At 31.5% G+C, this 26,378-nt stretch overlaps 1 protein-coding gene across 1 annotated transcript; it reads left to right on the top strand.

Annotated features, from left to right (window-relative positions):
* Positions 1-2,967: 2,967 nt before the first annotated feature.
* On the top strand, positions 2,968-23,622 carry LOC143912632 (small G protein signaling modulator 2-like). Its single transcript, XM_077431927.1, has 22 exons — positions 2,968-3,210; positions 5,280-5,509; positions 16,332-16,510; positions 16,607-16,826; positions 17,097-17,217; positions 17,322-17,446; positions 17,524-17,648; positions 17,842-17,931; positions 18,225-18,364; positions 18,441-18,538; positions 18,626-18,803; positions 18,890-19,050; positions 19,137-19,293; positions 19,874-20,033; positions 20,357-20,534; positions 20,614-21,055; positions 21,720-21,889; positions 21,973-22,097; positions 22,189-22,368; positions 22,463-22,589; positions 22,661-22,811; positions 22,943-23,622. The coding sequence occupies exons 1-22, from the start codon at positions 3,192-3,194 to the stop codon at positions 23,029-23,031; spliced, it is 3,465 nt and encodes a 1,154-aa protein (XP_077288053.1). The 5' UTR covers positions 2,968-3,191; the 3' UTR covers positions 23,032-23,622.
* Positions 23,623-26,378: the final 2,756 nt, after the last annotated feature.

Here is a 26,378-nt window from a genome sequence, read left to right as displayed (position 1 = left end):
TTTCTTGGCATTTGAAATATTTTCCTTGGCATTACACTTTTTTTTACATTTTTTCATTGATTCATTTTTTTACTTCCTCTTCTATGAAGAGATTTAAATGGTATAAGCGGGTTATGTGGTCAGGAAATGGTACCTAAGAAAATACATTATTGGTAAAAAAAAATACAAAAGACCATCACAAGCATACCTACAAAGAGTCCTTGGGAGGATGCTTTGTTACTGATAAGCAGTGGTGGACTGGGACTGAAATCAATGCTTGCCAGGAGTCAACGGGGCCCACCCAGGGTTAAAAAAAATTGCCTCCCCCCCATATAACAAAATTTCTTTCCATTTTCACTAAAAGTCAAGCGTAAAAACATAAATAAAATGGGAATAAACAAATTTAGGTACAAGAAAAATAACAAAATATGTAGATCCATAAATGACATTGTATATTTCATTTTAGCCTTTGTACTAGGTGAATGGAATGCATCATAAAAGAATGCGGCATAAAAGCGGCTTTTACTTTCGATAGAAAACAATGCATAATATTTTCGATTATTATTAATCGAAAATCGGACTTTTGATAAGGGGGCCCCTATCCTATATTTCTATATACATGTATATGTCTAGATTAGGAATAGGTTTTATATTCAGAAACTGTTTAAAATTGTGTATTTAAATCTTACTATATTGTCGAAGTATAATCAAATGTTATTTTGAAAGTATGAAGTATGTAAATTTAAATCACTGGTTAATGATGAATCGTCCTATCAACATTGTTTTAAGCAATTTAGTTTATATTATTCACGGAATTTGTTTATTCCCATTTTTATTTCAGTAGGTAGTTGTTACATAGGTATATATGTACATACTTTTGAGGTTGGAAATGGGCCCGCGCAAAAGGGCCCACGCAAATGTAGAAAACTTACATTTCGACCCTTATAAAAAAAGTTAACCGATACTTGGGCTGTAAAAGCAGGTATTAGTTAATTGTGTATATCGTAAGAAATTTGTTTTGTTGAAATACCCAAAGTGCAATATCCTGTAAATTTTTACACACGTAAAATGAAATAGTTAAAAAGTTATTTAATTTTAATGAAGGCCCATATTTTCTAACAAATATCGGGGCCCACTTGCCATCAGGCAATGTCGCTTGTATGACCAGTCCGCCACTACTGATAAGAAAATATCAGCGTTGGGGCGATGTTTTGGGCTCAAAAAATGGTTCACTATTGTTAATTACATCAACCATGCTTTTTTTTCTCTTGCCTTGTATATAAATTGAGCGGTCTATTGTTATTTGACGAGTCGAAGACAATTGATAAGTAAGTTAATTTAACAGCGTAATATCTAAAACTAGGCTCATATACGTGTACGAGTTGGCCATTTCAATTTAAAAGTTCAAAAAATGACACAAATGTGAATAATAGTAGGAGCATATGAATCCACAGTGGTACTAATCGATATATTATATATTATATACTAATCGATAGCAGTTAGAAGTAAGCTTTAAAATATGTACACACATATAAGTGATTGAGTATTATAGACCAGGCTAATTTCTTCAATCTTTTTAAGAATAGAATTTTCTATGAAAACAAACACTAATTCGGATTACATCGATGAATTTTGAATAAATAATTAAGCGTAGCTAGACATAGCGTCTATCATATTCGAAAATCAAAGTCCACATCTAATATCAATGAGAGATCATAATTTTTCATTTTCATTTTTAAAATCGACTTATTTCCACATATATACATTCATTGACTTCATACCTTAGGGAACCCTACTAATTGTATTATAAAAGCAACATATTTTCAATTAATGAATTATATCAAAATCATTTTCATCGTCAATTATGTACCTAACTTTATACTTTTATACGACTAAATATGTAATATTTAGGTAAGAAATAGCTTAATAGCTAATTAATCTAATTATTATATTAATCTAATTATCCAAAAACAGGAACGGGAACGGGAAAACCGGAATGAGTGGCATTGCAACGCAATAATTTCAAATGTGTCTGCTTTTTTCTGGCAAATTATCATTACTGTAATTTAATTTGATTATTAAGTATAAATTTGAAACTGAAACATTTACTTATTGAAACACTTCGAGAAGCTCGAGCCAAAACGCTGGATAAGTCAGATTACCACAACGTTAACTTGGGAACGGGAAAAACGGGAACAGGAACGGGAACGGGGAAAATGGGAACAGGAACGGGAATTGCATGCCTTATTGTGGCATTGTGATATACAGTGATATATATATATATATATAGACTTTATCTATGTATTTGAGGATTATAAGGTAACAAAATAAAATCCGATAATTTAACATATGTACATACACGTTCACATATACCGGTTATGAGAGCATTTTAGATACTAATTGAGCGCAAATGTAGGGAAACTTATACAAGACAAAAGTTCTACTTCCTGTTGGCGGATTTTGTTCGAAAATTTTTTATTACTTAAAATCACTTATTATTATACACATTAAATATCAAGAAAATAAAAATAGCTTAAAAGGTCAAAATAAAATCATGAAATATTGATTTAAAAAAAAAATACTTTTTTCGGTTTACGAATTCTGACCAAAACATTATTAGCTGTAAGTTAGTGCTTATAGAATACAAATATAAATTTTCACGCTTGGTACGTTCAGAGGTGTGGAAAGCATCGTGGTATATTTATTTTAAATTTAATTTTAAACAACATTTAAATTTTATTTTAAACAACATTTTCAAATATAAATTTTATTTTAAACAACATTTTCATAAATATATAATGATAATTTTCATATAAATTATTAAAATAAACGTCCAACTATACCAGTGTGATCATTTACATAGATCATTACATATATTTATGTATTTACATATGAATGAAAACATATTTTAAATGTTTTAATTGGAGTGGTTGAGCGTAATGATACAAAAAAGCCACAATATTTTATAGTATACTCGGTGAGGCAAGCGAGTCTTTCCCTCAGTAGAGTTTGCGCTTTGCGGCTAATGGCCGCATCGATTTTCACGCGAGCGCCTTATTTCAGAGCCAGTCCACGGTGAATTTCGCAGCTGCAAATTGTAACCCAGCACAAAATCGGACATGAATCCCCTTTAATAACCATCGACATACTGGACGGTGCAACATCAAGCCGATATTACGTTTTGACCGATAAGAAAACCGGGACGACAGGATATGGCGTCACAGCAAGGAGGTAATTAAATTCCCATGCTACTACACAATAATGAAATTGCAGTTAGATAACGCACAAAAATATGACATGAAAAGCCCACGAATTGTGTGAAAATTTCAAGGGCGATTTTTTAATATGTCTGAATGATTTCAAGCATTTTATTTATTGAATATTTTTAAGCTTACATATATGATATTGCACACTGCCTATATATATACCAACTAATTTTGTATACATACATGAGACCCATGAATGCGAAATGTCGGTTTCGGTGAGGTTTTTCACGCCCGCCCTCAGCCAATTTACAATAACATCTGTTTTCATGTGGGCGAATTAATTACGTTCGTAGTATCGCTTCCAATATTACCTCCCATTATTTGCTAGAAATGCTTGGAAATTCGATGTAAATTATCGTATACAAATACACAATGAAAATGAAATTTCTTACGCAAAAATTCGATTGCATCAACAAGTATACAAACATAACCATCCCTAATGCATACTACTTTTTTTTCAATTAAATTAAATCTTTGTTTCGTTTGTATTTTCAACGACATACATATGTACATACCACTGAGAAAAATCATTAATATATTTTTCTTTCTTTGATTAAACTTTATCTTTAAAAAGAACAAAATGTATGTATGTATGTATTGTATAAATTAAATATGGTTTTGAAATTCATCACAATACAAGCCTATTTTCCTTTATGTTTATATATTATAAAACTCTATGCACTATCCAGAATATTATTATAATCATATATATCTATGTATATATAATATCGCGATACTATAATTTCGTTTCGATTCGACACACATATGTACGTCACGGCTAAACCACTGCCAACAAAACGTACGAATATAATAACAAAAGAAAAAAACTTCTATATATACAATTTGCTACCAATGTTTCCTTTAGGCTAATAGACGGCGCCAAGAGGAAACGGCGCCAAGTCATTTAGTGCCATCTATTGAAAATTTATTTAATTAATTAATATTTTTTTTCTATTAAAGGTAGCTAGGTAGGTAGTTTCTAGGTAGGTGGGTAGTTTTTACCATTTTTTTTTCATATTAAACAATCAAATATAATTATTAAATTAAATATATTGTTGCGTAGGGGTGGGTGGAGGATCCAAGTAAAAGGCCAAAGTCGTTTCACAGCATTTATTGATGAATAAGGTGATACACACACTGGCAGTGTTCCGTCCAGAATGTCTTGATATCGCCTAAGTACCGCCTTACAAGGGGCAGGTCTCTCAGGACATCTTCGACGTATGATTTGTTTACCTATTGTCATGGTCACGTACTCGGATGTGCAGTCCCACGCTTTGGCGTTATTAGTTCTAAGAACTCCACGGGAATGCGACCGAGTATCGCTATCGCCGCTAAGTGCAATCATTGTTTAGCTGACAGCACTTAGTCTAGAGATAATCCTTGAAACCAATTATAACGGTCACACAGTCTCTGGGATGCTACCCGGCCTAATCCGATTGCAACTAACCGGCGGCTCTTTTTAGTATACGTAACAATATTTTAAAAAGATATTTGAAAAAAATTCGACCGCGTGCGGATCGAATACAGGACCGACACATTTATTTTATTTAATAATTTAATATGCCAACACCCATGCGATGATATTTCATCGGGCACAGCACTGGTAAATCTATAAAAACGTTCATATAAAATTAATTTTATGAAGGCCACTAATGATAAAATTTAATATCAAATTTTATGAACGAAACTTTTAATGAAATGAAATTTTCGACAGAGGGGCTGTTGGTTTTTATGTACATAAAAAAGTTGCTCATGTTTGAATATAGATTTCATTAAACATAAGCTATTCGCTCTAAATAAAATCTCGTGGATTGAGAAAATCAATTAGTTTCAATTTAATTTGATTTTAGGATCAATTTATTGATTGCGGTACTGTTGGTGATGTATGGAATAGAATTTGATTGATTGCCTGTACTCGTAAACCGAGCGCTCGGTGTAGATTACCACCTTTGCCTTTCGATGTTTACAAACTATTTTGGATATTTTGTGAGTACTAATTAAATTTAATTACCGCTTTCTCCTGTAAATGTATAGATACGGGGAGCTGCACCGAGTTGAAGGATAGGCTGATCGCCACGGTGAAACGTGAGGTGAAACAGGTGATGGAGGAGGCTGTGACGAGACGTGGAGTACGTGAAGATTCCTGTGCAGTTACAGCCCTCTGTGCATCCGTAGAGGCTTGTCTTGGCCAGGGATTGCGGAGAAGAGCTTTGGGACTCTTTAAGACATCGTCAACCACCGCGTTGTTGCATAAAGTTGCCAAGGTAAATTTCAACTCTTAATTTCGTATATAGTGGTCGTTCTATTTACGATAGCCCACCTCATTCTTCCAAAGGTGCGCAAAAGCAATGGTTAGTATAGGTACTATATATACGATTCTAACATGCGCATCATTTCCTTTGAGTAAGGATGGGCCTTTATAAATAGAGCGACTTTATTGAATCATTCATCCTGTGATTTTTTTTCTCTGTGTTTTTTACTTTATCTATGTACGTAGTAACAATAGATGATGTTTTGTGATCATGCGAAAATTCGAACTCGAGATTTTGACTGATTCGAACTCAGAATCGATTACTCATCACGTTTTCATGATCTAGAAAAAATGTGTGTGTGTGTCTGTGAATTTTGGGGATTTTTTGAACACCGTTGGTTCTATCGAACTGAAACTTAATATCGGTTACTGTAATTCTTATCGACACGACGTTAATTTTTTTCAAATTTTTAAAATGACCGAAAATGGTACCTCCCCTTATAGGTGTCCTCTTTTTTTTTAAATTTTGAATTCAATTATCTTCCAAATATCTATGACAGGACATTTTATGTAATGAACTGTAACCTTTATTATTTTTTTTACATACATATATACGCAGGCGTGGCTCGTGGCTTAAAAAACAGGTGGGGCACGAGGAATCTAAAGTCTATTTTCTAGTCTATTTTTCAAAAAATGAACTTGATACATTTTAAGTAACATTTTATGCAAGGAAAATGAGTTTTTTTTAACAAATTATCGATTCCGTTCATTACATGATCTAATAAAATGCAACAATGTGATTTATAAAAAAATATTTAATGATAAAAATGAAAGAATTGAATTATTTTGATTGATAATTTAAGTATACCTTGAAAAATATAGTTGAAAAGTTAAAAAAAGTTGGCGGTGTCAAGTAGTTTACGAAACTTACAGAGATAATAGACAGTCGGGGCTGGCGTATTCTGCCCCAAGAGACTTTAACGGAACCCACTAAAAGCGACCTGATGTATACGGAAATATGAATCTTTTTCTTTCCCTATTATTTGCTAGTGCCAGAGAAGCAAATAAGCTGAAACTGGCAACCACGGGACCACGGCAGATAAACGACTACTCCAAACTGAATTACGAATCGGATCCGCTTACCGCGTGGTAAGCGGGATAAGAAAATACATACTTGTATGTATGGGGCAGAAATAGTATGTATGGGGCACTGCCCCAGTTGTCCTTAAAGACGAGGCGCCCCTGAATATACATATATGTATATATCAGTAGCGTGTCGTGGAAATATGTGTGTTTTTATCACGCTGCACTGCTAACGTGTGTGCAAAACAGGATACAAGGTGACTCGATATCATGTCATCTAACCCCCTTGTATCCTACTCGCGCACACATATGTAAGGCTGTGCGACAAAAACAGGGAGATTTCCACGGCACACCACTGTACATATATACATATGTTCATTATGTTAAATTATTCAGTAGTTGGTTATTCATTTTGTGAGGTATCCTCACGCCACAGTTTCACACTATAATCTCCTGAAGCTGGCTGAAACTATGTACATAAACGCTTTTCGAAGTAACTTTGCAATATTGAAACCGTCAACAGCTCGACGTTTTTAGCTTGGCAGTGGGGAGAAATTTATGCAATTCCTATTAGTCAATTTAAAGTTTATTGTTTCAGACGACAACGACAGCTCTTAACCGAGCAATAAATCTTCCCTTATTCCATACCATATTATTTTGACACTGCGACTAAAGTAGTCAGTACTATGGCATATTATAGTTGCAATGTATGTAAACATGGTTATGGAATGGGGATGAAATAAAGGGAGATTTATTGTGCGACTTGTTGCTGTCGCCAAAAATGAAAACAGACCTTAAGATATTCCGGCTCTTTCTCGATCGGAATTTTCTGTGTTTCCTCGCGGGGAAATGATAATATAGTGCTACTTTTCGCGGAAAAATACGAGCCAATATTTTTTTTTATATATATATATATATATATATATATATATATATATATATATATATATACATATGTACATATATAATACATATGTACACGTAGTTTCACGTAGATTCAAGCAAATTTTGCACGGATCTACAATACAAAGCTTCGAGTAGTATGATAAATATTCGAGATGAAACGACGCAAGCACATGTAGCGTCATAACTTGTATCTCGAGTAGATTTAGAAAAGGTTTAATGAAATTACTGTCGTCTAAAGCTTAAAATCTTATGTATGAGAGGTATCAGTTAGTGGAAAGAGTAGAAGATTCATAGTATTCTTGCGTTCTGTATGTCAAACTCAGGTCGTTGAGTGCTTTTTTTTTAAGTTAAAGAATAGTAACTCATTATTGAGTAGTGTTTCCTCTACCCTTTTTTTGATCATTTGGGTAGGTACTCTATGTCGTCTTCAGGTATGTATGACCGCCCTGCGTAGTGACAAAAATCCCAAAAATCAGTATCTGAAAATTTTGGCCCGCATGCAGAATTCGAAGTCCATTTTTTTAATAAATGGACTTTGAAATGTACTCACTTCTAAATTTACAAATTCTGCGATCACATATTTTAAAGAAATTTCTGAACTTCTTTATGATCATAGTTAATATTGCAAGTTTATTAAGTCTGGATTGAGACATTTAATTGAATTTCTTCTATGTATGTACTATATGTACATACATAGAATTTTAGTCTTGAATTTGTATTCTACACTAGTGACAGAATTTGTATTCTACACTAGTGAAAAATAATAATAATCCGCATACATACTCTGCAGAGAGCTGGCTTTCCATACAATTGTATTTTGATTTTTAAATACATTCATACTTAATATAGAAAGTGTGAATTGATTTTCCTATGTTTATTAACAGTGGTGTAGTAGGGCGGGAATAGCCCTACTACACCACTTCTTTTGCGAAACGGAGCGCACCCCTCTACTTTTAAATGTAAATAAAATATATATTTTAAAATAAAAATATAAAACTTTTACTTACTGTTAATTTATTTTTCCTAAATATATTTTTTGCAAATTTGTAAGTTAATTGCATACGTGCTATAATTTCTATTTTAACATACATGTATGTACGACCACTTTTGCGACATGTAGGGAATCATTATTCATCAAACGACTTTTGAACGAATTGTCGAAAGTGATGTCCACAAAAAATGTAGAATAAAAGACCTTCGCACGCGCCATGACAATTCCTATGCGCCCGATGTTTTTCTCGCTCAGCAGAATTCCTATTCAATCGGTTCGGTGATTACTAGTCAAATGTGAACCGGTCACAGGACAAACGGTCACACGTGATCACCCGTCACACTTAAACTGGTCACACCCTAAAATCGGTCAACCAGTTTTCTCGTGACCGATTTTAGGGTGTGACCAGTTTTCTCGTGACCAGTTTTAGTGTGACGGGTGATCACGTGTGACCGATCTAGAGCGACCGGTTGTCCTGTGACTGGTTCACATATGACTAGTAGTCCGTTTACCATTCAACCACCAGTCGACCAGTCGATCCAGAGAGTTCCAGTGATTCGCGCTACACTCTTTTGCTCAACTAATATGTACAATTTACAATATTAACTGCCTCCGTTTCATAGTAGTTACGCCATTGCTAAAAGTTCTTCGAAGGCCAAATAATAAGCTTCATTCACTTTCACAAAACTAACAGCTATGGAAAAAATCTTCAATTTTCTCACTATGCAACTTTAATAACAGAGAATTATTGCTTTTATTATTAAAATGTTATGGTTTGGTTGATTTTAATTTTTAGTCCTTTATTAGCAATTTAAATAAAACACGTATTTACCTTTATTTTCACAAAATTGTTCCGAAGAATTTGGTAGCCCTAGTTTTTTCATTACACGACCATTTTATTACGACGATAAAATGATGTTTTATAATAAAATCTAACAGACTATATAGAGTGACAACTTATGTATTTCGTAGAATTTACGAGAAACGTAAGAGGAAAATTTTAGCAACGCCCTTTATCCGATATATTAAGCAAGGCGTTTGGAAATTCTCCGATATTATTTTATGAAAACGCGGCGAGAATTATATAGCATTATAAGGGGATAATCTTGTATTCATCGCGATTTCTCCCGTTGCCATCGTAACATTTAATCGGGCCTACCCTAGAATAACAATTCGTAGCCAGTGGATTTGAACAGCATCGATCAGGGCCAGACCTTATTCGTTCAATACGTACACGCATACATATGTACATACATATACATAAATTGTATGTACGTACGTCTCTTATTATCCGGAATTATCAATTTTATTTTATTAGCAGAATTTAATTCATTTCAAAATGGAAATAATTAAATATTGCTCTTCTTATATAGCAAACTGTGACTCTTTAATAGTATTTTTGTTTTATTTTATTTTATTTTTTCTTTCTCTTTTGTACATTTTTATATACTATTTTAATTTTGATCAGTGTAAACAAAGAATGGGATTTATGGATTTTATTTTTAATTTTTACACTTTTGTTATTTTTTTTTTTTCTCTCTGAATGATGTATTATTTTCCTTTTGTTACTTTTTTTGTAATTTTATTTTACCATGTTTTCTGCTTTTGCTTTTTTCCTTTATTTACAGTTTACTTGTTTTTATATCATGTTTTTATATATTTTTCAAATGTAGGCCATTGTGGCGCATTAGGTTCTTCCTGTAATGCCACAATGGTCCAAAACTATTAAATAAATAAATAAATAAATAAATAAATAATATTCGTAAATATAAAAATCGAATTTTCGTTTCGAATCGAGATTTGAATCTGAGTAGGTATAGGTAGATACAAATTCGGAATATGTATACATATAAGTATATAAAGTGATGTACAGAAATCTAATGTATTGTTGCGTAGGGGTGGGTGGAGGATCCAAGTAAAAGACCAAAGTCGTTTCACAGCATTTATTGATGATTAAAGAGATACACACACTTGCAGTGCTCAGACCAGAATGTCTTGATATCGCCTAAGTATCGCCTCATAAGGGATAGATCTCTCAGGACATCTTCGACGTCTAATTTGTTTACCTATTGTTATGGTCACGTACTATATGTATTCCCACGACATTCGGACCCACGGTATGGGTCAATTCTGAGAACTACATGGGAATGCGACAGAGTACCGTTATCGCCGTATTCATTGCTTAGCCGACAGCACTTAGTTTGCCGATATTCCCCGAAACCAATTATAACGGTCGCACAGTATCAGGTATGCGCCTCGGCTTAATCCGATGGCACTTAACCGGCGGCTCTTTACTAACCTCTTATTTTAGTATACGTAACAGTATTAACGCTAGCTATGGACATTTCCCACGAGGCAACAGTACAAATAAAGCAATCCATTCAAAGTGTACAAAAATTTGATTAATTCAAATTTATATCTGTGTATTTGTGTACAGGTTTTCGGTTTATATCGTGTAGCAATAAATACTGGAGCGATAATAAACTTCTAAAGCTCGTCCCCACAGATTACCTAAACACAATCTGCTTTAGGTCATCGACTTAAGAGAGTCTTTAATTAATATTATGTATTAGATGTATTATGAACATTTATAAGGATTGTAAATAGATTTTTGAGCTCTTTTTCCTATTATGCTGTAGATTAACATTAGAATAATATAATACTATGATTACTAACCAAATTAAATTAAATTGTAAAATAGAAAATGATCAGTAGATCAGTAGCTATTAAAATAGATATAAGATGTATTGTGAACATAATTTCGTAATAATAAAAAGCATTTAAAAATCAAAAATCAAAAGCCAAGCCTCGTCCCAAAAAATGATATTGATTTCAGAATTGCTATTGTAGCGTTTAGAATTTGATTTTGATCAACTGAACAGATAACGTATTCATTTTTAATAATAAAACACAAAATCTTTATATATATTTATGATAAAAAAATCGATATTTGGTCAGGGAAATAAAAACGAGCATGGAACCTACTCGAAAGACGATACTCATAGATTGATTATAGGTACATACATATGTATGTATGTACGTACGAACTTCTCCAATTGATTAAAACGTTACACACCAAACAAGATTTACACATTGCATCTATAATACAATGTATTTCGATATGTACTGAAAAAGACACGCATGCCCAATAGTATTTTTTTATATTTAAATACATCACATACATACAATGTATGTAGATATTCAATATGCAATAGCTTAAGTTTATCATATCATAATTTAATTTATATTGTAAAAAAATATCCATAGCATTGTGAATTTCATAAAATTTGCACTAGGCACAACTACGTCCAATTGGTAATTGGTATGTATATGTACATACACAGGTGTGTTTAAAGTTAAATTAAATTTTGTTTATGAATGTAGCATTTGATTTAGATTCGTTATAGTATGAGCCGTTATATTTGAAAGTGGCGGAAGTCCAATTTCAAGTTCTAAAAAAATGATTTCTGTTTGAAAAAAATGATTCACAAATTGCTATCACTTCTTTAAATTCAATATGTCCAGAATCTCGGAAAAGCAGAATAAACGTATTACAGGCCACCATTACTTTTTTAAATATTGTTGAACGCAAAATATTATATTTAATGTTTTGCAAAATATTCCTCGAAATGAAGAAAAGTGGTAAAATTTATTCATATATGTATACATATATGAACATACAATATATACATACATATTTAGGAAAGTCGCTGTTATTTTCCGGTTATGTAGATTTTCAGCTTTCAGGCTTTTATAATAGAAAATTTGAATATTTTACTTTAATGCTATTAAATGTATATTCAACGAAATATTGCAAGGGAGAAATGCGAATTCATTAGAATACCTAATTGCAAAAAAAGAAAAACAATTGCTGATACGACCCATGCTGTACGAAAGAGGATTATTTTTCAATGGAAATGTAAATTATAAGTATACTATACATATTTTATTTTATTTTTTCAATTGACCATACACACGCATCTAAGGGTCAAAACTCAATAGCGCGACTAGTCGCGCGCGACTTGTCGCGGCGTATCTCGCGTGGTTGAAGTTTATGACATATGTATGTATGTACATACACACTTTATTTATCCGAAAATAAGCGAAAGTAATTCATCATTAACGGTGATCCTGAAATAATTGTAAAACTTCTCTTCGTGTTTGCATAAATCTTCGTAAAGCATTACGAAAGCACATTTTATAGGACGTTCTACAAATATGGGATGAACTCAGTATTTCGCTTTTGCTTTTTTGCGAAGACGAATGTAATAAAATAACAGCTGCTATCTCTTCGAATTCCATTTTGATACTAATTACGTTTTAGTCGTGTCAAGTCGCGCTTTAAGCCCACTAGCGTGACTCATCGCGCGCGACTCGTCGCGCTAGTGGGTTTCGACCCTAATAAGTGGATTATTATATAAATTGCTAATCGTTTTACCCGGATTCACTCAGTATTTGTAATATAAACCGCTCAAACATGGTTAATCTAATAGTAAAAATTTGTTTTTTTATTATTTGAATCGGAAAAAAAAATATTCAACCATCGTCATAGAAACTTTGATTTGTTTTTGAAGCTCCCAACCAAACCTTACAACCTTACAAAGTCTCTTTCGAAATTATGTATATATTAGATGCTACGATTTACGACAATTTTTAATAAAATATGAAATTGAGTCTCATGCGATTATAATAATTTTATATAGTTATATATATTATCAAATGTATGTATTATATTGAAATTTGAACTACACAAAAATCACTTCCATTTATATTAGTACTAGCTGTATTACCCGGCTTCGCTCGGTATTTGTAATATAAAGTAAAATAATTACAAAAAGCAAAAAAATAAAATAATAAAAAATAACAATACAATAAAAAAAAATAATAATAATAAAAAAAAACAAAAATATGAAAAATATATTAAGTCTATTTTGAAATTTATATGTATATGCCAGAATCCGGCGGCTGCGCCCCCTGCGGCACCCCACGGGGCTGTGCTCCTGGCGGGGCCCCTTTTGGGACTTCGAATCCTTTGAATCGAAAAAAATCGAATCGGCGCCAATGATTCGAACAAAAAATTAATCGAATTTTGTGTTCCCACCCACCCAACCAACCAATGTTACATACATACATATATGCAAAGTCTGTTTCGAAATTATATATTAAATACAATTTATTGTTCCATTGTTTGTTTTTTATCAAAGTGAAACTTTAATAAGTGTAGATAAGGACTTGACAAGTTTGGAGTTACGGACCAACCGAAATAGAAGTTTTACTTTGATATATTGTTTTCTTCTTTTTATTTGTTTAACACTTTTTCACACAGACAAACTTTCGTAGACACTTCCCCTTAAATTACGTAGACATATTGTCGATAGAAATATATTGGCAAACTTTCAAAATATAAATTTTTAGAATTTTTCATTTAACTGAAATTTATTATTATTTTACTACAAAAATATGTAAATAAAGTTACAAAATGTATTTTAGATTATTATCCTACATACATATGTATCTGCCTCCATATACGCATGAAAGATTACCTATTAGTACTCGTTATTTGACTAATGATAAAGAAAATCAATATTAGGTAACACTGTGAACTTATCTTCCCTTCAATTAAACGATAATTATTTTTCACACATGTACATATGTTCCTACATATAATATGATAAAATTCGTTAATGAATATTTAGAAATTTGAAACTGTTTATTTCCTCGCAATTAGTACGTATGCTGACTTTGTTTGTATATACATATGTACATACATACATATGTCATCATCATCATCATTTATAGCCATTCGCCATCGACTGCTGGATGGAGGCCTCTTATACCTACATATGAATATCGTATATAATATTCGTCTATTGCGTGCGTGCGTGTCCACGTGCCTGCGTGCGAACTGCGTGTGAATGTTCGTTAACATGCTCCGTCTCTCTTTCTCCCCTTGGAATCGTATATCGTGGAAAGAGACGAAGCTTGGTGATTGTTTGCGAAATACTCACTCACCATGTTCCGTCTCTCTTTCTCCCCTTGGAATCGTATATCGTGGATAGAGACGCGGCATAGTGTGGGCGTGTGGACATAAACAAGTGGGTGGGTTGCAGTATCCAAATGGAAGGCCAAAGTCCCTTCACCGCATTTATTGAATGATTCAGGAGGTCCACGCGCAGCCAGCGCTCGTTCCAGAACACTCCCTGCACCAAGTGTACCTCCTTTTAAAGGGCAAGTTTCTCACTACAGCTTCTATATTTTTTTTCAAATAAATTTATTAAATTTTAAATTATTAATTATTTTGTTCCGACTTGCAATATTTTACCGAGTGCAAAATTATGTGCACACAGGCCACTAGCCTATAATAATAAACAATTATGTGCTATTTTTATTTTATCTACAAATGTGTGTATATTACACCTATATAATACAGTATATATTTACATTGTACATGAATTAAAATGATGCCTATATTTTCGGTCTCCGTGACGAGCCAGAATGTTAAATTACAGAAAACACAAATATCGGAAGGCAAAGATCGAAAATCGGAAGATCTGGTAAACGGTACATACTCACTTAATTTGCGCGAGCAGGATACAACAGGAACAAGAGGAACAGGCTTTTCCTCCCGTATTAATGTGCGCGCGCAGAATACGGGAGGAAAAGCCTGTTCCTCTTGTTCCTGTTGTACCCTGCTCACGCAAATTAAGTGAGTATGTACCGTTTACCATGCACACTTTTTTTTTTTGATCTTTCGACTTAAGATCTTTCGATTTTCGATCTTTGCCTTCCGATATTTGTGTTTTCTGTAATTTAACATTCTGGCTCGTCACGTAGACCCCTATATTTTATACATAAAATCTGGGTTTGGTGCAAACGATCGAAAAGCGCCAGACAGATTGAACCACAGATTAACTGGATGGCTGCTTTAAACGCAATTCTCGACTTCACGAATGAAAAATTGCACACCAGATGACGAGCAACCTTTCGATGTGCACAGATGAATTATTAAAATGGTAATTATTAAAATTGAGTTGGATCTTTCTGGCGAGTTTTTAATAATTTAATAAGGAAAAATTCGGAAATAAAGTATCAGAAGCACAGAACGTATACAGGGTATGTATGTCGGGACTTCGGGTAGATTTCACTTAGTGTACGTGCGAGCAGTGCGCACGCATAAGGTACACGTGTCGATAATCTGTGGTTCAGTCTGTCTGGCGCTTTTCGATCATTTGCACCGCATCGATAAAATCTATATCGAAAAACGAACACAGATTGAAACTGTACTGATAGCCCTTAAGAATAGATAGGTTCGATTATCCTTAAGAATATTATAACTATTTATGATCTGTAAATTACAAATACATATTTATGTGTTTTATGTATGTACATACATATGTTCATATGTATGTAATATAACTATTGACCAAAGCTTTCTATGATTTCTAAAGAAAGCAAAACAGCCAATGCTACAAACTTTATTTATTTAGTAACTAGATAATAACATGATATGGAAAAGCACTACCCACTTCAATATAATATGTAATTGAGATATTAAACAAAAATATTCTATTGAATCTTTTTTGAACGTGAATATTGGATTATATCATAATATAAGAAAATTTATTAAGGCTTATAATGCCCCTTATTTTGTTTTTTTAAGCGAATTTGATTAAATTTTTTCATAGTGTTGTTTGGATATCAGAAATTAAGTTATAAAGGTATTATATTTTTAATGACACCAAAATTGTTTTGGTGTGTCCAACTGAAATTTACAGAGTATCTCATTTAAATATGACTGAAGATATGTCATATATTTGATATTGAATGATTAATTTAATAAATATTGTTTTAAAAGCACTGTGAAGAAGCTGCTGCTATTAGTCAACGAGTATTAGAGATGGAAGCTGAACAACCTGTCAGACGATCTTCTAGCGGAGATTCTACTAACCGCCCACCTTTAATAAAAAAAGGCAGCACTGGGGGAAGTATACCAGTTCAGAATGTCCAACATCAACCGCCACCTGCAACCATTCGGTAAATTGATTATTCAATATTTTATTTATATGTTTATAAATATTTTTCTCATAAAATATGTATAAATTTCGTGTTGATATGTTTTTTTGGAAACAGATACCTGTGGATCCGGTTGGCACTTTTTGAGCGTAGACTTGCCAGAATTATTGAGCATCTGGTGAGACATGCAAATAGATATTACGAACGAGGAGCTCTCGTCGCAGATCCTGACTGCGGATCTATTTTGGCTTCTTTGTTAGTGGGGCCCTGTGCACTTGAATATTCCCGTGCACGCCCTCCAGACCGTTGTTGGCCTGATCCACCGGCTGGAGAGCTAGTAAGTTTTGTTTGTTCTCTTTTAATTAATACTTTTATTTAAAGTACTTAACAATCTTGAGATAAAATTCAACTTTTTCTTATGAAGAAAAATGTGCTGAAAATTTTTCCTTTGAAAAAGTTTTCACAAATGAATTTTTTACCGGTTATTAAAATATTTTCAAAACTTGGTACAATTATCATATTTTAACACCAAACGATAAAATTTTAATAACATAAAAAAGTATTTCACGAGCAATGGTTAGAAATAGTAATTAACATGAAATTTTAGGTTCAACGACATAGAATTAGTGCTGGAACAACTACTCCTCCCCCATGTCGGAGACCTATACTAAATTATCGACGAAGTTTGAATACATCTGAAGATACCATTTCAGGATCGTCTACGTCAGGTAAAAAATAATCATTAATCACACTATTTAAATTCTTGTAACTGATTAATTTCCAATATATACTAGCATTTGCATTTTCTATCTATTACCTGCAAATATTACAGCATCTGGAAATTCTTGTGGAGTTGGTAGTAGCGTAGCTCACTGCGCAAAAGATTACGTCGAGAGTCTTCATCAGAACAGTAGAGCAACTTTATTATATGGAAAAAATAATGTTCTAGTGCAACCGGTAAGATTAAAATGTATAGACGAATACTGATTGTAAATATTTATAGAATATATGTAGAACTTACGTATTTTTTGTAGAAAGATGTTCCTGAACCAATGGCTGGGTATTTGAGTCTTCATCAAATGGCTCAAAGTTTGATCATCAAATGGACACCAAATCAACTGATGAACGGATTTTCTGAAAGCGAAACTCAAGATAAAAGGTATATTGAATTGAATATTATTTTATTTATTTAAAACTGATTGTATTTGATTTTATCCCTAAGTAGCATAGCTACAAAATCCTTTAAGAGGATTATGTTATGTTGCTACCTTCATTCCTTAGTCATTGTTGGCTTGATTTATTGTTTTATTTGTTTTTTTTTTTTTGGTATTCATTTGTGCACGTTAATGTAGAAGAGCCAGTTTTCCTTCAATTTATTTTTATGAAAGCGGATCTGAAGTGAAATTGCCTAGAAGAAATTCAACAGATTTATTTTTAAATGTGTAAGTTTATACATTATTAGATATAAGAAAACTTAATAACAATTATATCATTTCTTGAAATTAATACATCAGATTTCATTAAAACTTGAAAACATAAAATTATATCTGGATTTTTTATGCATTAATTTAGATGATACGTTAAATAATCTTCATTTATTAGAATAACAATTATAAAATTAGGTGGTTTATAAGTAAAATCTTGATGGAATATTTTTATATATATCAATGACTTTAATTCCAACAAATTGAGCATGCAAAGATACATAAATCTAACTTTTTATTAATATTTACAGTAGCTATTGGCAATATGCATTAAATGTGAGCTTGGATGACATTGTATATGTTCACTGCCATCAGGGTGAGAATGGAGGTGGAACTATAGTGCTGGTTGGTCAAGACGGTATACAACATCCACCAATACATTTTCCAAAAGGTAAAGCCACGAAACCCGTCTTCAATTGAGACACATATTAATTTGATATGGTTTGTAATGATTTTCATTGCTATAGGTGGGCATTTATTAGCTTTCCTGAGTTGCTTAGAAACGGGACTTTTACCTCACGGACAACTCGATCCACCATTGTGGTCTCAAAGAGGCGCAGGAAAAGTATGCCCATACTAATAATAATAAATAATTTTAATAAATCTTACAAACATATAGTTTAATCCAAAATGTATATATATGTATATATAGGTGTTACCGAGAGGTAGGCCACGCAGACGACCTTTACCCATTGTCAATGAAGGTAGCAAAAATGCTGAAGATAAAAGTTCTGAGATGCTCAGTGATAAAAATGGAGAAAATCAAGCCACTGATTATGTCTTTAGGATCGTTAATAATAATATTAATCATCAAGAATACGGCAAATACGGTATGCATGTCTTATGTTACATTCATATATTTTATTTTCTAATGATTATAAAAACTTGCACATACGAAGTAATATTTAACTTTTAGTTTCGCGGCATTCGTTATTAGAAAGAGGACCTGGATCACCACACGTACCTAGAAAACCATTGGGTTCAGCATCTACTACGGGTAGTTCGGATAGTTCTAGCTTGTCCATGGATATTCACTCTTCTCCTCCGCTACCCAGTCCAATACCAAATGATATACAAGTATATAAATGAAAATTTAACATTTACATACCTAATCAAATTCATTGTAAGTTGAAATGGTGTATGATAATTTCATAATATTTTAGCCCATTACACAAACAGCATCAATAGCGCTCGTCTGTAGCACAATGAAACGTCAAATTATATCACGAGCTTTTTATGGATGGTTAGCTTATTGCAGACATTTATCAACTGTTAGAACGCATTTATCTGGATTGGTCAACTCTAACATAGTCCATGCTGGTATTTTATTTTCATTGTTTTGTTCAATTTAGTTATTCCAATTGCACATTACATTGCAAATAACATATGATTATTATGGGTCTACCTCACGGGCCCGAATGTGAAACGCCCGAAAACTAAAATATCGGAAGGCAAAGATCGAAAATCGAAAGATCTTAAGTCGAAAGATCAAAAAAAAGGGTGCATGCTAAACGGTACATACTCACTTAATTTGCGCAAGCAGGATACAACAGGAACAAGAGGAACAGGCTTTTCCTCACGTAGTAATGTGCGCGCGCAGAATACGGGAGGAAAAACCTGTTCCTCTTGTTCCTGTTGTATCCTGCTCGCGCAAATTAAGTGAGTATGTACCGTTTACCATGCACCCTTTTTTTTATCTTTCGACTTAAGATCTTTCGTTTTTCGATCTTTGCATTCCGATATTTGCGTTTTCAGGCGTTTCACATTCCGGCCCGTGAGGTAGACCCGATTATTATATGTACATTGTACGTGCTATATAGATGAAACGGATTATAGGTTACTTTAGATGAAACGGATATTATATTTGATTGATAAAAAATTATGACTCGATTTATTTAAGATGGTGCATCTGGGGGACTTACAAAAGAAAAATGGAAAGAAATTATGGACGAAAATGGAACAATTTCAAATGGGCTTGAAGTTTATCGACTTACATATTACGGAGGTGTTGAACATGAAATAAGAAAAGAAGTTTGGCCTTATCTTTTGGGATGCTATGAGTAAGTAATAAAGTACTGATTTCATTTTTTATTTCAAAATGTAACTGATACGTTTGTTGTAAGATGTTGAATGTTGATTAGTTGATATAGTAACCAAGTAAGCAGATACCATTTTTCCAACATTACTTAAGTTGCTGGAAAAATAGTATCTATTGCTGGCAGTTTAAAGACTGTAAATTACTTTTTTGTGTAGAGTCAACTCAAATTTTAATGGAATATTATATTTAATATTATGAAATTTCGATATAAAGTCGAAAAATCAATTAAAATATTCGACTCGGACCAACTTAAAAAAATAAATTAATAAAAACCATTTTTACTAGTTTTGGGTCAACAACTGAAGAAAGAGTTGCACAAGATTTAGCGAATAGGCGTCGATATGAAACAACAATGTCTGAATGGCTCGCAGTCGAAGCAATCGTCCGACAGCGAGATCGTGAAGCAACGGCAGCATCTATAGCTCGATTGGCTGAGACCCAACCATCAGAAAACCAACCTGAAGTTATTTTCATCTTCATATAATTGATAAAATAAAAACCTTATATATGTAACAAAAAATATTATCTTATATGTATTTAAGGTGTCTGAAGATAATTGTAGCTTCATGTCGGATGATGATAACCCACCAATGGTTTCACCCGATCAGAGCGATCATCATGATATTAATAATATGGACGATGATGTACCATCTGTTGAGAATAATTCTAAAGCTAATATTAAGTATATAAACATAAACGCTTCAATTGATGAAGCTATGGAAATACCAGAAGACAAAATTGATGAAAATGAAGATTTGGGAAAAGATGACAATGATGCTACACCATTCGTCAATAATGAAAGGATTAAAAATGAAAATAAATTAAATGGCCATGTTACTGAATTAACAGATATTGAAATTGAGAATAATGCAGACGAATCAATAGATGATCATAATAAACGGCCCAGTCATACTAGTGTTATTGTGACTAATCCTTCAGTTGATATAGTCTCTAGCGCATCTCCCGTAAACATGTTTGCAAGTGGTAAGATTTGACAATTTAATTAATAGAAACGAGGTTTTATTTTAATGCACCAAAAAAACTAACAAATTTGAAAAACAAAACTTTTATTATTTTTTCTTGATCATGTGCTTTGTTAGGTTTCAACATTTCATCACGCTCCTGTATCTTGGGAAAAAGCAAGTCATTTAAATTTCTTTTAATTTTTCTTTATAGCTTTAGTACATACATATATAGTATTTGTCAATTTAATTTTTGACATTAATTCTCCTTAAGATATTGCCGTTTGTGAATCCTTTGTCAAGCTTTGATTCAAGATTAGCAGTAGAAGCATTCTTCTATGCCTATTCTAAACCAAATTTAAAATTCATCTTATCTTTACTTTAAAAGCCAAATTTTCTACAGTTACATAAGTATACATATGTTTTTTATCATTTCTTGTTATTATTATAGTTTAAGATGATGGTTATCATTACAGTAGAATGATTTCATATTATCAAATACTCTTCAAGCTATTTCTATCCGCTATTTTACCTCTTTATTATTATTGATATCTCCATTGAATCAACTGCCAAAATATTCAAAAATTGATTACCTGTTACATTATATATCTTATGTACGAGTTTGTATATAATAGTTTCATATATGTCGTTTTTATATCATATTATGTCTTTATGAACTTTTCTAGATACAGCAGTGAACTCTTCAAAATCTCCACTGTGTCCTCTTGAAGAAGAGCATTCTGCTGCTGCTTCTTTTGATACATTAGATTGTCCATCTCTCACACAAGAAGCGAGCAAAGAAGGTGTGCGTTCCAACTGTGTATCTCCAGCAAGTTCGAATGGAGGAGTGTACAGTGTAAGTACATTTATAAAAAATAAACAAAACATGTATTATTTTTATACTAGGATAAATTCATTGTTTTTTTTATTTATTGACAGACTGAACTGCTAGAGAATTTCGGATTGAATCTTCATAGGATAGATAAAGATGTGCAAAGATGTGATCGAAATTATTGGTACTTCACGGGAGATAATTTAGATAAATTAAGAAACATCATGTGCACGTATGTTAATTTCTATTGTAATTATAAAATGACATATATGTAATTCGTTTATTAAACATTTTGTTCAATTACTTTGATGTATGTCTTTAAGATATGTGTGGGAGCACATGGATGCAGGCTACATGCAGGGCATGTGTGATTTGGCAGCTCCAATTTTGGTATTACTGGATGACGAGGCTCCTGCGTATGCAGCATTTTGTCAATTAATGTCCCGTATGCTGGATAACTTCCCCGCAGGTGGTGCTATGGATGCACATTTTGCAAATATGAGGTGCATATGCATTTATATTTTAATTAGATTTGTATACAATATAATGTCTAGGTTGTTTTATGATAATTTTTACGATATATTATTATTCCTACAGGTCGCTCATACAAATTTTAGATTGTGAAATGTATGAGTTAATGCACGCTCATGGTGATTATACGCATTTTTACTTTTGTTACCGATGGTTTTTGCTCGATTTCAAAAGAGAACTCCTCTATCAAGACGTAATAACAATGAGATATTCATATAAATATTTATTTTAACCAACTCGTGAGACATTTAAAAATAATTTCAGGTTTTCGCTGCTTGGGAAATGATTTGGGCTGCCCGACACATCTCTTCATCTCACATGGTCTTGTTTCTTGCTCTCGCACTGTTAGAGTCGTATCGAGACATTATTATATCCAACAGTATGGACTTTACTGATATCATAAAATTCTTTAACGGTGTGTATATTGTATTTACTTCAGCTTTTTTCTTAATCTGGCTGAATCAGTCAATCACTAAGTATTGCTAAATTATGCTATATCATCCAATTAAAATATTATGGTAGTTCATACATAATTTTATTTTTCAGAAATGGCTGAACGGCATAATGCTCCAGCAGTATTATCGTTAGCAAGAGATCTAGTTTTACAATTGCAAACATTAATTGAAAACAAATAATTATTTGAAACCTTGTAATCGTGTTTAAAAATCTCATTATTTTAATATACAAAATAATGACAATTAATATCTATGGATTTCTTAATAAGAGATTATCAGTAAAATCGGAATTTCATCATCCTTATATTGTACATGCATACATTTGTTAATTGTATGTATGTACATAAACTCTGAAACATACCATACAATCATTTAAACTATGATAGTTAATATTACATTAAATGAAGATAATTAATTAAACGATTTAGTATTATGTAAACCTGATACATTTTTTTTAAAATCAAAGTAACCATTGTAACGAATTTTATTGAATATGAAATATTAAGATTTTATTTGTGTCTTGGACAAATACACACATAGTATGTATATTCCTGCATAATAAATCAGGTTTATAAAATAAAATGTTTAAATAGAATTGATTAAGAAACACACACTTGTAAATGCATCTAATACATATATACATTAGAGTGTTGCATTATTTGAAGCTTTTGATATACAGTTAAACTATCAATTAAAATTTTGTAAAACATTGATATTTAAAAAAACTTGAATTTCATATTTTAATGTGCTATATCTTTATATAATATAAATTAAAAAATATATGTATTTCAATTCCTTCGGTGATATATGAACCGTTATAATTGAAAGTGGCATAAGTTCACTTTTCCTCATTTCGAGAAATATCTCGTTTAACAATGTTTAAAATACTGGTGGCCTGTAATATGTTTATTCTGCTTTTCCGATATTCTGGATATATCGAATTAAAAGAAGTGATAGCAATTGTGAATTAAGTCAAACTGAAATAGTGTTTTTAGAACTGAAAATTGGACTTCACTTTCAAATATAATGGCTCATACGTAGAGACCCGTATTTTGGACATCTACTTTTTTAGCATTTTCTTTTTGCATTTTAGCGTTTTAGGGCATTTTAGGTTTTTAACATCTATTTTCATGAAGAGTTTAATTTAAAATAATAAAAAATTTCGAAGAATTTTAATAAAATTTACATACATATATACAATTTAAAGACAACACAACCATTTAAAAATAGTAGAAAAATTCAAAAATATTTAAAAAATAAAATTACAATAAGAAAACATGAATATAAAAATAGAATGACAAAAATTATGAATATAAAAATATAATACCAATTAAAATTGATTAAAACTTAACATGGAGCATATTTCTACAGATTCATTTTTGAGATTCAGGCGACGATCGGTAACAATTATATTGTATTTACTAAAATACCTTTCAGCATCCACACTATTAACGGGACACCAAATAGATTTTAGAGCGGCACAACCAAACTCTTCATATTTAATTTTTGTTGCCATCAATAATATCAATATATCCGGCGTGGATTAACTTTTTATATTCTGTATTATTTGTCTAAAAAGTGCTGATATCCTTCCAAACATTGAGCCTCTGTTAATACATTAAACAATGGCAGGTTTCTAAAAAACAAAATTGTTTCTTTAACATTATATTATATTTTGATTTTGATTTTGTATTAGATTTTGTACCTGCCACAGATAGATTTAATAGTTTACTCAATGTTCGGAGGAATAGATTTGTCTCATTTAGTCTTGAGTGCGAGTCTAGTTTTAAGACGCTTTTTTGAGCAGCCTTTTGGATACACAGCTCCAACTGTCTTCTTTTATTTACAGTAGTAGACAAAAGCAGTTGCTTGGGTTTGACAGGAAAAACACCGTCTATGGTAAACTGCAAGCTCTGTTTTATCCCCTCAATTTCTTCACATAATAACTGGGCAAAGGGATAGGAAGACCCTTCTAAATTGTCTATTAATTTTATGCAAATTTCACTTTGGTTTGTTATTTTAGCATCTATTCGCATATTTTACGAATTTAGCATCTATTAGCATATATTCCGAATTTTAGCAACAATTAAGCATTAATAGCAAAGTGCCCAAAATACGTATGTCTATTCATACGTATGTACTGTAGTAAAATCTCTATATATTTATGTAAAAAAATATTCAGTGTGCATAGATAAATCTATATTATTTTGAATGTAATTGACTATAAAGTAAGTTGTCTTCCAATGATGATAACATAATACATATATAGTATATACTATATACTATATACATATACGGGGCTTTTTGTCCCATGTATCGCGGTGAAACGGCGTTCCCACACCTTTTTGTCTCAGCATTTTTTATGTTTCAAACGAATATTCTATACAATATACTTTAAATATAATCTTTTCCAATAAAAAACTTGACAAGAAGTGTGTTTCAGCACCTTTTTTTCCAAAAAAAAGCCCTGTATATATATATATATATATATATATATATATATATATATATATATATATATATATATATATAAATACATATATACATATATATACATATACATATATATATATATATATATATATATATATATATATATATATATATATATATATATATATATATATATATATATATATATATATATATATATATATATATATATATATATATATATATATATATATATATATATATATATATATACATATATGCAAAACATATATAATATACACACATAAATATTTACACAAATAATTTTTTTATTTTCCAAACAGCTATAAGTTGTTGAAAGTGTGATATATACATACATATGTATGCACATGTAAGTATATAGCTGTTTATAATTTAGCTGAAATGTTGCTTTCTTTTAATTAAAAAGCACTATTCTATTTTCATAGTTGATTTTATTCATTATGATGACAATTATTTTCATATTTATATATATGTATAAAAAATAAGTTTTGATTATTATAGTGTAACAAATTAATAAACATATATAATAACTTATAATCTTATTGAATGTATGCAAGCTTAAAAAAAAAAATATATATTTACATATGCATAAGTATCCAATTATTATATAATGTATACATGAAAATTATTTTATCCCTCATTATACTTATCATATTTTATGTGGCTTATTTTGTTAAATATTATTTTCATACAGATGTTTGAAACATCAATCGAATCAACACTTAAAAAAAGTGCCAAATTTAACTTGGATCATAAAATTTCTTAATTCAAGAAAATATCAATTAATGAAGTATACCCCAAAAATCAAATAAATAAAAATACATTGATAAGTGTATGTTTAAGTATTGAAATTCTTCAACTTGAAAACCAATAGCTTCATGTGACCTCTTTCAAACATATCAATATCTCATGTAAGGTATTATATAAAATTATATATACTATCGAATTTATAAATGGGATCATTTTTCTCTTTGTACTATCCATCAATTCATTAATTTTAATACTTCAAATTTAAAATGAAATAAAACATGTGTGATTTTAAGATGACAGAA

The sequence above is a fragment of the Arctopsyche grandis genome, chromosome 6 (genome assembly GCF_051622035.1).
Source record: "Arctopsyche grandis isolate Sample6627 chromosome 6, ASM5162203v2, whole genome shotgun sequence".
Taxonomy (NCBI): Eukaryota; Metazoa; Arthropoda; class Insecta; order Trichoptera; family Hydropsychidae; genus Arctopsyche; species Arctopsyche grandis.
This window is presented reverse-complemented; position numbering and strand designations above follow the sequence as displayed.